Below are 15,947 nucleotides of genomic sequence, written 5' to 3' on the forward strand. Positions count from 1 at the left end.
GCTCCCGTGGCGAACCTGTGGCTCCCCGCCGAAGGTACTGAGTTAAAAACTAGTACCTACGAGGTACTAGTTTCCGTAAACCGCAGGGCAAGGGCGGGCGTCTGACCACGTTTCCAGTGGACTGTCGTGGCATCTGGCAGCTGCCGATATTCTGTTGCGACCAAGGGGATTCCCCCCCCCAGTCTCTGCAGGATGCAGAAAAGCACCCAACAGCGCATGCATACAAACAGGATGTGGCGTTTGCCACAGGAGCAGCACAGCGTGAGTGCCGGTTTGAACATGCCGTGCTGCTTCTTTGCTGCACTGCGGACTAGCTGTCTGATCTGCACCTGACGCTTACCCACGGGACCTCAAAAGGACTTCTGATTGGGCTGCCGCGCATTATTTTCCTCCGGGGCAATTAGCCACGCCTCCCCCCCCGCATTTTCCAGCCCGTGTGCCCGGGGACACAGTATTCCAAATGAGGCTGCACCATAGATTTATACAGGGGCATTATGATACTGGCTGATTTGTTTTCAGTCCCCTTCCTAATAATGTTCAGCGTAGCATTTGCCTTTTTTATTGTAGTTGCATACTGAGTTGACATCTTCAGTGAGTTTTTGCTACCTGATGTCAAATCTAGGTGTCAAATTCATTTTAAACACTGTTGTACGAAAGCAGATTTGCTCAGTTGTATGATACAGATCATATGGAACTGTACTGCTCCTGCTAAGTATAAGATAGGATTGATTCATAATGACATGGCACTGTAAAAATGGACAGATTTTGTACAGTGGGATGGGTGGTGCATCTTGAAGTTGTTTTTTTTGTTTAGCAGACTGTGCCAATTGATTTCTTAATTGTGTGTGTAGGTGCATGCACACATACATGTTTGTGTGGGATTGCAACAGTGTATTATCTAGAATCTATTTTATTTTATTTTATTCAAAACAGTTGATTCTGAAGGAATTGTTGAAAACCTCACAGTAAGTAAACACCTGTTTTTAAATCTCTTTTATGTCAATTGTATTCTAGTGCAAGGTATGTCTTTGAGGTTGATATTGTTAGTCATTCAGTCATGTCTGACTCTTGGTGATTCTGTGGGCCAGCTCTCTCCACGTTTACCAATCTTGTACTGTTTCTTTGAGTCATTCCATACTCAGACTGGTGTCAACTTTTATGGTGTCTAGCCACCATGTTCTTTGGCGGCCCGGTTTCCTTTGCTGCTAACCAATCCAAGCATAATTGTTTTTTCTAGTGAGTTCTTCCTCATGATATATCTCTGTAGCATACTGATGTCTCTGGGAGTTTGTAACATATGACCTGGGTAAAACTGGTAGTACTAATCAAGCAATAGATTTCTGAATAGAGTTCAGTAGCATTTCATCACTGAAGAGACCACCGCAAAAGGAAAGTGGATATTGATTTACCAGTTGAATCCCATTATAGTGTAGGCTCAGATGACTTTAGACACTAGAGCAACCATGTGGAAGCTATGTAGTCACAAGTTTATCCCATGCTGCTGCCATGATGTTAAAAGACCCAGCAACACGTGAACAGGGTTAATCTCACAGATCAGATATGGAAAAAAGGGTACTAGGAAAAAGCCTTTCTTGGAATGGGATAACAAACTTGAGCCAGCTTATGTCCAAGAATCATTAAATGGAGAAAAACCCAGAGGACCTAGCCCTATGCATATAATAGCTACCAGAGAATATTCTGATTATAAAGTCAAAAAGTGCTATTGAACAATTTACCACTAGAGGTCTTCCTGACCCCTGAAGAATGAGCTAATGGGTAATTTACATTCTCCTTTATTTAAACCAAACTTTAGTTTTTCAGGCACTGGTTTTTGTTTAGATTTACCCATCTAAATAGTTATATGAATGGCACTTAACTTTAACTTACTTAAATTCAGAAGCAAGATGGCCCAGACAGATGCATCTGAAAGCTTAGATAATGAAATATAGAGCTAAGTGTCATCTGCATATTGATGATATCCAACCCCAAAAGCTCCAGACAATCTCATTCAGTGGCCTCATATAGATATTAAAGAGCATGGGTGAGAGAACAGAACCCTGTGACACCCCACAAGATAATTTCCACCCAGTTGATTCTGCACCTCTAGTGGAGACTCTCTGTGTCAGTTAGGGGTGTGCAAACCCCCCCCCCCCGGTCGGTATTTTTCAGGTTCAGGTATATTGAAACTGAAAAATATAGGTATTTCCTGATGTTCCTGAATCTTCATACTGGTATGGTATTTGGATTTGGTAAATATTCAGGATTCCTGATTTTTTTTCGGATCCAATAGACCCAAGGAGGAAAAAATGAGAAGAACAGCTGGGGCAATGGGAGCGGAGAGCTCTGTGCTGCCCCAGCCAATCCTGGGCTGGCTCCTCTTTGCAGCTCAGTTTAAGAGGAGCCAGCCCCAGCTGAGGGTTCTCTCCAAAGGCTCTGCTGGGTATCTGTTGGGCAGCCCAGTTTAGACTGGACTGTCCAAGAGAGCCCACTCAGGAGCCAATCTTATGGGGAGAGTTCTCCCTGCAGGCTTTGCTGAGGCCCTGCTGGGCAGCCTGGTTTAAAGCAGACTGCCCAACAGAGCCTGCCCAGGAGCTAATCCTGCAGGGAGAGTTCTCCCTGCAGGTTTAGCTGGGCAGTCCACTTGGATTTGGTAAATATTCAGGATTCCTGATTTTTTTTCGGATCCAATAGACCCAAGGAGGAAAAAATGAGAAGAACAGCTGGGGCAATGGGAGCGGAGAGCTCTGTGCTGCCCCAGCCAATCCTGGGCTGGCTCCTCTTTGCAGCTCAGTTTAAGAGGAGCCAGCCCCAGCTGAGGGTTCTCTCCAAAGGCTCTGCTGGGTATCTGTTGGGCAGCCCAGTTTAGACTGGACTGTCCAAGAGAGCCCACTCAGGAGCCAATCTTATGGGGAGAGTTCTCCCTGCAGGCTTTGCTGAGGCCCTGCTGGGCAGCCTGGTTTAAAGCAGACTGCCCAACAGAGCCTGCCCAGGAGCTAATCCTGCAGGGAGAGTTCTCCCTGCAGGTTTAGCTGGGCAGTCCACTTTAAACTGGACTGCCCAACAAAGCCACCTCATCCTCCATTATTTCCAGTGGAGAAAAAAGGGCTTTTAAAGGGTGTCAGGGTCCTTTTAAATGCCTTTTGCAAGCTGCAAGTGAACTCTGAAGGCTTTTAAAGGGCTCACGGTCCCTTTAATTGTCTTCCAAAGTGGCAAGTTCATCCAGAAGGCTTTACCTTCAACTATCTGGTGGTCCTGAAAAATTCTGAATATTTTCGGGATTTTTGGGGTTGGCCATTATCAGGTAGCCAAATAAATACTAGGATCTATAGCCAGCTGAAAAAATATCTGAAAAATACCAATAAGGCACTTTTTTGGATTTTGTTTGGCTTCATTATAGGCTGAATGCACACCCCTAGTGTCAGTTCAGGCAGGAGAGAGTGAAACCATTATGGTGTAATGCATGTGTCATGTAAAGTACTTTATTTGTGCAAATAGTGGAGTGATATTCTAAAAATACACTGGGACTGGAATCTGCACAGGTAAAATGCATTATGCACCAAATTGGAACTTCTATGGAAGTCAGCAGATCTTTCCGGTTTTATTGTATTTTTATAGTTTAGGTGGAAGTTGATAATAACATTACTACATTGAATTTTTTTCAGTTTTCAGAATCTCTTTCCTGCTGTATTCACGGGCAAGGAGCACTTACTGGCCCTTCAACACCAACTGTCATTGTTACAAGTAATGATGGTGGTGGTGGAAAGTGCCATCATGTCACAGCTGAATTATGGTGACCTGGTAGGGTTTTCAAGACAAGAGACATTCAGAAGTGGTTTGCCACTGCCTGCCTTTGCGTAGCTACCATGGACTTCCTTGGTGGTCTCCAATTCAAATACTAGCCAGGGCCAACACTTCTTAACAGCCAAAATCTGATGAGTTTGGACTAGTCTGGGCTATCCAGGTCAGGGCTTTACAAGTAATAGTGTGGCTTAAAAAGAGCTGGGCCCATGAGAATAGAGCTCAAGTAAAGAGGATAGCCAGAAGCAGCATTCTTTTGCCTTTTCCTTTTAATGTGTATTAGATGTTTGCAAGATGAAGACAGATACTGCCAGATGGTTTCTTAGCTAGTTCAATATGTAAATGAATTTTGTGTGTATGCAAGAAAATATTTGATAATAATACATTATTTTTTAAAAGTATCCCATTAGCTATGGAAACCCAAACATCTGCTGTCCCTACAAAAAGTAATCAACCATAGCAGAAGGTTTAATCTCTCCTTATTTATATATAAAAGAGTTTTGGTGTAACTCCTGGACACGTTCCCATAGCCTTTTGCCCACTCAGCTGCCACTCTTGCAGACTCCCAATCCCCTGGCTGCATTGCCTCGCTGCGTTAGCTCAGCCCCGCCCACAGAGCCAGCAGCCAGCGTTTCACTCTCAGTCTGGAGTGAGCCGGTGAAGGGGATGGACACTCCGCCAAGGAAGCGGCAACCCCTCCACAGGGGAGAAGGCGGCAGACCTAGCAGGCAGCAGCAAGCAGGGGAAGCACTCACTGCTGCCCCTCATGGCCCCTCTCCCTCAGCTGCAAGGCCGGCGTTTTGTCAGGCGATGGCTCAGCGGGTGGCACAGCAGAGAAGGCTGCCCAGCACCTTTCAATGGCTCCCCTGCCTTCCTTCAGCAGTGGTGGCAGCACCAGGGAGGGTCTGGCCTGGAGGAAATGAGCTGCAGCTCCTGGAAAGCCTGACTCTCTCCTGAGGAAGACACTTCTCTTGGCTCCTGTGTGGGACTAAGGATAAAATTTCCTCCTGGTTCCTTTACAGGATATTTTTGCCTTGCCTGTGGTATGAACTACTGTCTGGGGGGATTGGTATCTCACAGGGTTATGAGGCCTCATGGATTTCACTGGTTGGCATTTGTATTCTGAAAATCTCACATTTTTTTTCATTTCTCCTTTCAGTGTAAAAAACCAAATCAGCACTTCAAGGCCTACTTGACTCCAGACTTACCCAAAAGATTTCATTATGTTAACAACATTCGTATTGATAAAGTTCATCTTATGGTGGATCGGCAGTGGCTGGCTGTGAGGTATGGAACCAATGGTGAACTTATATTTATGATCAGGTCTGGCTTTTCATTAAAGGACAGGAAACTGCCAGTCATGTATTTATTTATTTTTAACTTGTGATTTTAATACCCTGTTGTATCCCAAATGCTCTGAGCTTCACAAATATTGACAATTTCATATTACCTCCCTCCCATATAGTCCTCCCTGGCCTTGCTAGGACTGATGCTGGAAAGGAGAAAGTACAACTTCCCAGCAGCCCTTCTTTCTCTGGCTGATGTCTGGGTTCAGATTGCCTCTCCCATAAACTCTGCAGACACAGAGCAATTGCCCTTGGTTGTCAAGTTGCTGTTATTGTTCTTAGTATAGCAAAGAGTTCTGTCAAGAAGGGGAGTCATTCTCTGGCTAACTGATGCTGATCTTCCCATCATGGTTTGACCATCATAGAGACCATCATAGAGACCATCATTAGATATCAACATGAATTGGGTCCTCATTGCTTACAGCTTAAATGTTTGCTTTCCTTTACAGCTTCTTTTAATTATTACTAGTGCGTTCTGAAGTTCTTGTTTCAAACACACTATTTTTCAGCCAGTTAAAATGATTAGTGACCCATCAGGATGCGAAATGTGCATGTGTGTGCAAACTAGGTTGTATTTATAGTGTTCATTTTGAAAGCTTCCTGTTTTGCATTCATAAACTTTGTGGTCCTGGACTAATTCATTACTAGGGTTGTGGATTGGTTGATGTCCAATGGAAACAAGCTCTTTCAGTGGACTGAGTTCAATCCAGCTTCACTAATTCAGTTAACCAACACAGGTATGCACAGACATGCCTATTTGTTACATGTTCTCTTCCTACTTGTTCAATGAGAAATAGTACAGGGGAAATGCTACAGGGTTTAGTTTCCATCAAATGAGAGAGTGCTGGAGTCCTATGTTGGTAGGAAGCAACATAAGCAGTCTCCAACAATGTTCCCTCTAAGCCGTGGAATCTTGTGAGCAGAAATTCTACTTTGTGAGCTACTGGCATTAAAGCTATGAGTGAGCGTTTTGGCTCCTGCATAAATTAGCCTGCTCTGAAGCCATCCTTCCTGAGCTAAGACAAAAAACTGTGAGCTGGAGGCTAAAAAACTGTGAGCTAGCTCACACTAACTTTACAGCTTAGAGGGAACACTGGTCTCCAACCCTACTCAATCCGTTCCAGGTAGAAACTAAAAAAAAAATCGGCAGTGGCTGGCTGTGAGGTATGGAACCAATGGTGAACTTATATTTATGATCAGGTCTGGCTTTTCATTAAAGGACAGGAAACTGCCAGTCATGTATTTATTTATTTTTAACTTGTGATTTTAATACCCTGTTGTATCCCAAATGCTCTGAGCTTCACAAATATTGACAATTTCATATTACCTCCCTCCCATATAGTCCTCCCTGGCCTTGCTAGGACTGATGCTGGAAAGGAGAAAGTACAACTTCCCAGCAGCCCTTCTTTCTCTGGCTGATGTCTGGGTTCAGATTGCCTCTCCCATAAACTCTGCAGACACAGAGCAATTGCCCTTGGTTGTCAAGTTGCTGTTATTGTTCTTAGTATATCAAAGAGTTCTGTCAAGAAGGAGAGTCATTCTCTGGCTAACTGATGCTGATCTTCCCATCATGGTTTGACCATCATAGAGACCATCATAGAGACCATCATTAGATATCAACATGAATTGGGTCCTCATTGCTTACAGCTTAAATGTTTGCTTTCCTTTACAGCTTCTTTTAATTATTACTAGTGCGTTCTGAAGTTCTTGTTTCAAACACACTATTTTTCAGCCAGTTAAAATGATTAGTGACCCATCAGGATGCGAAATGTGCATGTGTGTGCAAACTAGGTTGTATTTACAGTGTTCATTTTGAAAGCTTCCTGTTTTGCATTCATAAACTTTGTAGTCCTGGACTAATTCATTACTAGGGTTGTGGACTGTTTCCAATGGAAACAAGCTCTTTCAGTGGACTGAGTTCAATCCAGCTTCACTAATTCAGTTAACCAACACAGGTATGCACAGACATGCCTATTTGTTACATGTTCTCTTCCTACTTGTCCAGTGAGAAATAGTACAGGGGAAATGCTACAGGGTTTAGTTTCCATCAAATGGGAGAGTGCTGGAGTCCTATGTTGGTAGGAAGCAACATAAGCAGTCTCCAACAATGTTCCCTCTAAGTTGTGGAATCTTGTGAGCAGAAATTCTACTTTGTGAGCTTACTGGCATTAAAGCTGTGAGTGAGCGATTTGGCTCCTGCATAAATTAGCCTGCTCTGGAGCCATCCTTCCTGAGCTAAGACAAAAAACTGTGAGCTGGAGGCTAAAAAACTGTGAGCTAGCAAACACTAACTTAGCTTAGAGGGAACACTGGTCTCCAACCCTACTCAATCCATTCCATGTAGAAACGTCCATCTCTTTCTCTCCCTCTTTCCTTCTCTCTCTTCCACTCTCTCTAGTGCTGCTGTCTCTCCAGCTTTGGAAGCTGCCAACCTGCCTGCTCTTTCTGCTACCTCTCACCTCCAGAGAGATGCAGAGAGATTTTCCCAATGACTGGGAGACTCCTAATCATTTTTGCTCTCGCTGATGAAACATTAACGACCCTTGCTGAACTAGCAATGCAACTGGTAAAAGAATGGCTGGTCAGCAGCTGTATTATTGAGTTTCTTGAAAATTCCCCTTAAAAAGCCCAAGAGGTTGAGTATGGATGATTATACAGAGATGGCTCCACTTACTCTTGTCTCATTTCCAAATAAAAAGGTGTGTTCTGATCATGTAATATTTCCAGAAATGAAGTGAGGTCATGAGACTATCCAGAAGCATGATCATGTGTCTTCCCCCATCTCCCACACATCTGGGATGACCTATTATTTTTCAGTTAAAAAGATTTGTGTGCAGGATTGAAGGTCAAGCTCAGTTTAAAGGGAGGTTTGTCAGAGGAATCCCAGGCTAACAATTTCCCTAAGCAGCATGCACTACAACCTTCCACACTTCGGCTGCAGCCATATCTCCCATTGAGAACTTATTGTCAATTCTAATGCACATAAGGGTATTCTCTGTGCTTCCCATGGTATCTCCTTGTGCCCACAACTCTCCCCCTGCCCCCCTGTCAACTTAAAAAAGAAAGGTAGAATCCATATTGGCAAAATCTAATGGACAACATTTTTTAAATAGCCAGCAACAAATCCTTTGTTGCCATGGGGGTGTCTGTGGCAGGGAGGTCCAAAACTTGGCACCTTCCTGCTAGGGTTGCCAGGCTTCCTGTTACGATGGGAAATCTCCCACCAGCAAACCTTGTAGGAGAAAAAAAAGCTTGTGTCACTCTAGAAATCGCTGGAAACTCTATGGGGTTTCCATAGTGTTTCTAGTGATTCCTGCATTGGTTTGATGTCACTTCTGATTTTCCTAGGAAGTGACATAATGGTATATGCAATACCAGTGCCCTCATGACCCTGCACCTCAAGTTCATATGGTGGGAAAATTTGCTGCATCTATGGTCTTTCAGGAAAGATCATACCAAAGCAGGTTTGAAAAAACATTGCAGTGAAACAAGAGAAAACCTGGGAGGTCGATGTTTACACAATAATGTCAAGTTGATCCTGAACAAAGTAGTGCTCCAGTTGGGAGACAAGGTGGAACAAAATATCAGTGTTAAAGGAGCATAAGAGTTACCCTGTATGCTTTTAACTCTGTGACTATTGTCTACTGGTGTGGGATGCTGGATGTGGAAAGTGGTTGTTTTTCAGAATACCCATGGTTCAGTGAAAGGGAATGCAAGACAGGGAAGGGAAATTGTTTTAATAGTGTTGGATTTTTTCAGAGAATAAAGATGCCTGATTTCAGTGACTCAGGTATCACTGAGAAATAGCTATATGACTGAGTCACATATGGTGCGGTGAAGGCGCTGACCAACCTACCCAAGTCATCCACAACAAAGACACTGCCAGGCAGTTTTGCACGGTACAGCAAAGGTACTGCCTGGCCTGGCCAAATTGCATGCATGAAAGGTGCTGCCTGATTCAGCCCTACCTGGCTGAGTCATGTGCTTGAAAGGCTATGCTGTGTTCAAGAAATGCTGATTGGGCAAGCAAGGAAGGACACCGTGGCACCTCCTTTCTTCCTCCCTCCACTTGGGGCCCCTTTTGGCCCTCCAGTTTTCTTTGGGAGGCCATGAGGGAAGGCCATGGTCTCCATGTGCTGCTTCCTAGAGGCATTTAGTTGCCTGCTTTGGACGGTGGACTCTTCTTGGTTCTTATAGCAACTGATGCCCAAACTATATGTTGCCACATACCTGGGGAGGGTAGGCTTTTTAAGAGCTAAAAGGAATATTAGTGAAGAGTGTGAAGTTCTCCCATCTTTGGCTTATCCTGCTGCAGTCTCTCTCCTCAGGTGCATTTATCTCAAGCTGCATCCACACAGCGTTCAACCTTGTGTGATTGTTGCACCGTAGTGGTCATTTGTAACTGGGTATTCTTGTCCACACAGCAAAATTCACTTCTGAATTATTACTGTACAGCAACAATAGCACAATGTTTAGTGATGTGTGGTTCACTTCTGAAATCAGAGCTGATCTGAAAGAAAATCAGTGTTGCTGGAAGTTTAGATATAAGTGCAGGAAATTTTATGATGCCTACTTGCTTGCCACTTTTATTCTTAAAATCAAACTCTACCCCCAATTTCAATGTGATAAGGGCTTCTTATCTAGGACTAAAGACACGAATCTTTTGCCAGCACATGTTGCCTGAGCGAGCCTACAATATAAAAGAAACTGAAGGAAAAAATTGTCTATTCTAGTGTATATTCATTAATCAGTTTTATTTAGGAATATAGAGTAACCTTCCATTAAGAACCAGTAGGTATGAAAAAATATAGCAGATGATAGTGAAACTAGTCTAAACAGTGAAACTATCCAAAATAGTTGACGAAATAAAATATATCCAAGAAATTATTGTCCTCACTTGGCGGTTACATTTATTCCATCTGTGTTTTCTAAATGCCAAACCAGTGAATAATCTAAATGCACCCTGTCAGGGAAATGTAGTCATTGTTAGTCAAAACATTATGGAATTCCTTTGATGTATCCAAGATAAGAATAAGAGTAAAAAAATGACAATTTGCAAAAAATTCATTCATTCATTCATTCATTCATTCATTCATTCATTCATTCAAACTTTTACCCTGCCCTCCCAGCCGAAGCGGGCTTACAACAAATAATCACATTAAAACATAAATTATGATTAAAACAGCTCTAAAACCATAATAAAGTGCTAGTGATCATTCACCATAAACGGCAGCAGCCATAATTCACAGTTCTCAACCCACCATCAGCTCACGTTATTCGTTTTAGATGTTCCAGCAAGTACTTGTTGTTCTTGAGGCTATTGGTGGCGGTTGGTGGCAGCTTCTGGACTCCAGGGCCTTCTCCGATGTTCTTCACTGGTGGTGGCAGCGGCTCCCAAAAGCCTGGTGGAAGAGCTCAGTTTTACAGGCTCTGTGGAACTGTAAAAGGTCCCACAGGGCCCTGATCTCCTCCGGGAGCTCTTTCCACCAGAGTGGGGCTGCCACTGAGAAAGCCCTGGTCCTAGTCGGCAACAGTCTAGCCTCCTTAAGACCCGGGAGGGCCAGCTGGTTCTGAGCCCCTGACCACAGTGCTCTCTGGGAGACATATGGGGAAAGGCAGGTATGTAGGTCCCTCAGGTATGTAGGTCCCTGACCATATAGGGCTTTAAAGGTAAGAACCAGCACCTTGAAATGAATCCGGTATGCTATTGGCAGCCAGCGCAATGCCTTCAGCACAGGCTGTATGTGCTCCTGTCTGGAGAGCCCCATCAAGAGTCTGGCTGCGGCATTTCGCACCAGCTGCAGCCCCATGTAGAGAGCATTACAGTAGTCTAATCTTGAGGTGACCATCACATGGATCACTGTCGCCAAGTCATCACGTTCGAGGAAGGGAACCAGCTGCCTGATCAGCCAAAGGTGGTAAAAGGCCGATTTGGCAGTGGCTGCTACCTGGGCCTCCATAGTTAAGGAGGCATCCAAGAGCACTCCCAAACTCCTAACCTCTGGTGCTGGCACCAATGGTACCCCATCGAAGGTTGGGAGTGGGATCCCTAACCCCAGTCCTCTCTGACCCAGGCACAGGACCTCCATCTTCATCGGATTAAGTTTCAGTCAGTTCAGCCTAAGCCAACCAGCCACGGCTTGTAACGCCTCTTCCGGCTCTTCTGGTTTGGAGTTGGACTGACCGCCCAACAACAGATAAAGCTGGGTGTCATCCGCATACTGGTGACAACCCAGCCCATGCCTCCAGGCAATCTGGGCAAGGGGGCGCATATAGATGTTTAAAAGCATTGGGGACAACACTGCCCCTTGAGGCACTCCACAATCCAGTGGGTGCCTCTGGGATAGCTGTTCCCCTAGCATCACCCTTTGTCCCCAACCTTGGAGAAAGGAGGCAAGCCCTGCAAGGCTAGCCCCTGGATACCAACGTCAGTGAGGCGGTGGATCAGTAGCTGATGGTCGACCATGTCAAACGCTGCCGACAGGTCTAATAACATCAGCACCGCTGATCCACTTCGATCCAGGTGCCTCCGGAGGTCATCCATGAGGGCAACCAGTACTGTCTCCATCCCGTGGCCCAGGCGACAGCTGGACTGGAAGGGATATAAGATGGAAGTGTCATCTAAAAAGCCCTGGAACTGAACCGCCACTGCCCTCTCTATCATCTTGCCCAAATAGGGCAAGTTAGAGACTGGCCAGTAGTTGGCCAATTCGGCTGGGTCTAAAGATGGCTTTTTCAGGAGGGGGCAGACCACTGCTTCCTTAAGTGCCTCGGGGAACAGTCCCTCCAAGAGGGACTTGTTGATGATCTCCCACAAGGCACCTCGAAACCCTTCACGGCCAGCTTTAATTAGCCACAAAGGGCACGGGTCAAGGGAGCAAGTGGTAAGGTGGACAGGAGCAATTTGTTGACTTCCTCTAGGCTGAGCAGGCCAAAATGATCCAGAACTTGACCAGAAGACATGCATGGAGCCTCGGGTTCACTCACTGTATCAACTGTAGTGGGGAGGTTGTGGCGGAGCAACAAGACTTTATCTGCAAAATAGCTCGCAAAAGCCTCACAGTCAATGGCCAATTCCCTAGCATTTGGTTTGCCTTGCGGCAAAGTAGTAATAGACTGAATCATTGTAAACAACTGGGCTGGGCGTGAGCTTGCAGACGCAATATCAGTTCTAAATTAAGCAAGCAAATTCTCCTTTCAACAACTATATTACTTAAGGGCCCCCACAGTACCCTTCCAAACAGGATGTTATCCGTTGTTGGCCTGGTTCCGAGTAAAGTGATACAGGGACAGGGGTTTCATACAGCAAACTTCATCCCATTAATGAGCCATCTCTGAAGCACTATGGCCATTTCAAACTGTGCTGCTTCCCCCTCTTACTGTTTTCACTGCACGATCTTCCTCACCTTTCCCCCCAAAAGTTCTAAGTTGAGCGCTGTAACACTAAACCAATAGAGTCTCTCAATAGAGTCAAGGCATCTCAATGGTGCTGCTGTAACACTGAAGTGCTATATTGGTTTAGCTCTATAGTGCTCAACTTAGAATGTTTTGGGGGAAAGGGTGAGGAGATCACATAGTGAAAAAGGGCGGGGGAAAGAGGCATTGTAGAAAGTACTACGAACATTTTAAACAGCACACCAATTAGCAACCTAAATCAATTAGCTACTACTAAAATGAATTGCAAAGGCTGTCTGAAAGGGGACATATTCTTTACTGGATGTGTTCCAGGAACAGTATGAATAGTTCCAAAATTTATCAGATTACCTTTACAATAGTGCTTTGGTCATATTAGTGTTAGTGGGATTTCCAGAAGTAAACTTGTAAAGTCCAAACATCAAATGTAGATTCCTAAACATCTGTATGTACCAATAACAAAGGTCACTCCTAAAATAATTTTCATAGGGTGACCTTGGGTCAGTCAAAAACTCTAAGCCTAACTTGCTTTACAGGGTTGTTGTGCAGATAAAATGGAGAAGAGAACTAAGCTGCTTTGGATCCCTCTTGTTGGCAGACATTGAACTGATTAAAAGCAAAGGAAGGGTTTTTTAAGGAAAAGACATACTGGATAGGAAAAAGAAGAGATAAACCTAGCTGCTTCACTAGCTGACAAAGAGTTCTAAGAGCCTAAGAGTAATATTCTGCAGACAGACAAGGAAAAACCCCTTTAGAATGAAGGTACTTCCCCTTTCAATCATCCAGCTAGAGCATGCTGCCCTCTGCATGATCTTTCTTCTTCATACACAAAGACCTTGTTATATTCCAACACCTCTTAAAGAGAAAGGCAGAGTCCAAATGAAGTAAGTAAATAAATGAATGGTTAATTTCCTTGTTTCACAATAACAGCCAGCTGATAAGTTTTTTAAATTCCCATAAATGTCAAACTTATTGATGGTTATAGTATATTTTTGCAGTTATAAATAAATGAATGTTTTAGAAAACATTTATCCATGATTTGACAATCTTTGACTAATTTGTTTGTGGTCAGATACCCCAACCTAGGTCACCTTCCCAAGTTCCCAATTGAGTGTTACAGTATTACAGCAACAGTCTCAAGAGGATGAAAGACACTAAGAACGGATCTGTCAGAATCCATACCCCAGGGGAAATAGTAGGAAAAAGGAAACCAGTGGCTGAGAAGGCATTTCTTTGTGGGGAAACAGCACCTTCTCATAGGTCCACAAAATGACCATAAAAGACAAAAGGCATGTTTGATTCAGACCCTGTTTAGATAAATGGGAAATATCACCAACCTCTTTGGGGTTCCTTGTTATAACCTCCTTTTGACAATAATTGTAGCGCTCGTCAAGCCAATTAAGTATCATGGCATATCTGTCCTTTATATATAAAGCCATAGTGGGGCCCAACGTTCCAATGCACACCAACAGTGTTTGGAGGCTTGAACTGCCAGTCAGAAGACGCTGGCTGGGTTGGCTGGCTGCTTTGTGTAGTCCCTAAGGAAAAAACATACTGGATAGGAAAAAGAAGAGATAAACCTAGCTGCTTCACTAGCTGACAAAGAGTTCTAAGAGCCTAAGAGAAATATTCTGCAGACAGACAAGGAAAAACCCTTTTAGAATGAAGGTACTTCCCCTTTCAATCATCCAGCTAGAGCGTGCTGCCCTCTGCATGATCTTTCTTCTTCATACACAAAGACCTTGTTATATTCCAACACCTCTTAAAGGGAAAGGCAGAGTACACATGAAGTAAGTAAATAAATGAATGGTTAATTTCCTTGTTTCACAATAACAGCCAGCTGATAAGTTTTTTAAATTCCCATAAATGTCAAACTTATTGATGGTTATAGTATATTTTTGCAGTTATAAATAAATGAATGTTTTAGAAAACATTTATCCATGATTTGACAATCTTTGACTAATTCGTTTGTGGTCAGATACCCCAACCTAGGTCACCTTCCCATGTTCCTAATTGAGTGTTACAGTATTACAGCAACAGTCTCAAGAGGATGAAAGACACTAAGAACGGATCTGTCAGAATCCATACCCCAGGGAAAATAGTAGGAAAAAGGAAACCAGTGGCTGAGAAGGCATTTCTTTGTGGGGAAACAGCACCTTCTCATAGGTCCATAAAAAGACCATAAAAGACAAAAGGCATGTTTGATTCAGACCCTGTTTAGATAAATGGGAAATATCACCAACTTCTTTGGGGTTCCTTGTTATAAACTCCTTTTGGCAATAATTGTAGCGCTCGTCAAGCCAATCAAGTATCTTCAAATTGAATGGAAATTTACCTCTTCTGAACTGATCTGATACACATTCTTGACACAGGACTACTTAGTTATCCTTTAGCAGGTCCAGTGAGGTCCTAGCCCAAGTAAAGACATCTGGGTGCTATAGAAATATAAAATTCATCTCAGTGAAAGAAAGTTGTGCAGAAGTTTGCAATCTATGGAAAGACCAGAAAATTTAATTAGATCTAGTTCACATATAAAATCAAAGCGAATCTGGAGTTGGATTGGGCCATATGTTCTCCTATTTTAATATTTGGGTTGAACATAAACATTCTGATTTTTTCCCCTGAAAACTCTTAAAGAGAGTGTTTACTTTTTAAAAAACCAGTTTCCTGCCAATAGTTTCCCATCAACAATTACTTTAGTGCAGGCTTCCGGTTTTGGTGCTTTAAACGATGGCTGCGTCTCTTGGTTCCTCCAAGAGATGTGTGCCATGAATCAAGGATTAGAAGGGAGTGTGATTGTGCATGCTCCCCCATGGAGCCCATAGACAATGGGCTTCTAGCCAGGGGGCTTAGGAGAGCCCTACCTCCGGCCGGCAGCCAGTACAGGGGTGCTACTCTCTGCCCTGAAGGTCCTGCCCTGATTCCCAGTACTGGATTAGAAGTGATCACCAGGACAAGCATTTGGAGGTTTAGCGATTTTCTCTGCCTGGCATGATCCCAGGGGCTGTCTTAGGACCTGGTAGATCGATTCAAGGATTGATGAGTGAGTTGCCATTGAAACGAGGCATTAAAGCCTAGACATGAAGTCCCTCTACTATAAGCGTATAAACGGAGGGGTGGAGGGGACACCCTATCTCCCGATGTTTTAAGCAAATGCGAAAGCAAGGATGGAGGGGCTGATTTGTGGCGATGGACTGTAGCGGAGAGTTTTTCTGAAAGAAAGCTGAGCGTTTAAACAGACCTTAGAGACTTTGGCATTCTTTCTCGGCTGATGTAAACATCCCCAAAAGATGGCAACGAGCGGCGAAGAGGGAGGCGGGATCAATGCTTTCTTCAGGAAGGAGAACAGTGGAAAGTTAGGTCACATGACCTAACCATAGACTCTGTCTT

General features: G+C 43.9%; 1 protein-coding gene across 1 annotated transcript in view; it reads left to right on the plus strand.

The window, feature by feature from the left end:
- ENPP3 (ectonucleotide pyrophosphatase/phosphodiesterase 3) overlaps positions 1 to 15,947 on the plus strand; it is a 97,023-nt gene that overhangs the window by 44,775 nt on the left and 36,301 nt on the right. The window contains exons 14-15 of the mRNA XM_015421253.1: positions 934 to 965; positions 4,958 to 5,085. Coding sequence (XP_015276739.1) covers positions 934 to 965; positions 4,958 to 5,085 — 160 coding nt within the window. The remainder of the gene's footprint in view (positions 1 to 933; positions 966 to 4,957; positions 5,086 to 15,947) is intronic.

Source organism: Gekko japonicus, unplaced genomic scaffold, assembly GCF_001447785.1.
Source record: "Gekko japonicus isolate JY-2015 unplaced genomic scaffold, Gekko_japonicus_V1.1 scaffold407, whole genome shotgun sequence".
In the NCBI taxonomy this organism is placed as follows: domain Eukaryota; kingdom Metazoa; phylum Chordata; class Lepidosauria; order Squamata; family Gekkonidae; genus Gekko; species Gekko japonicus.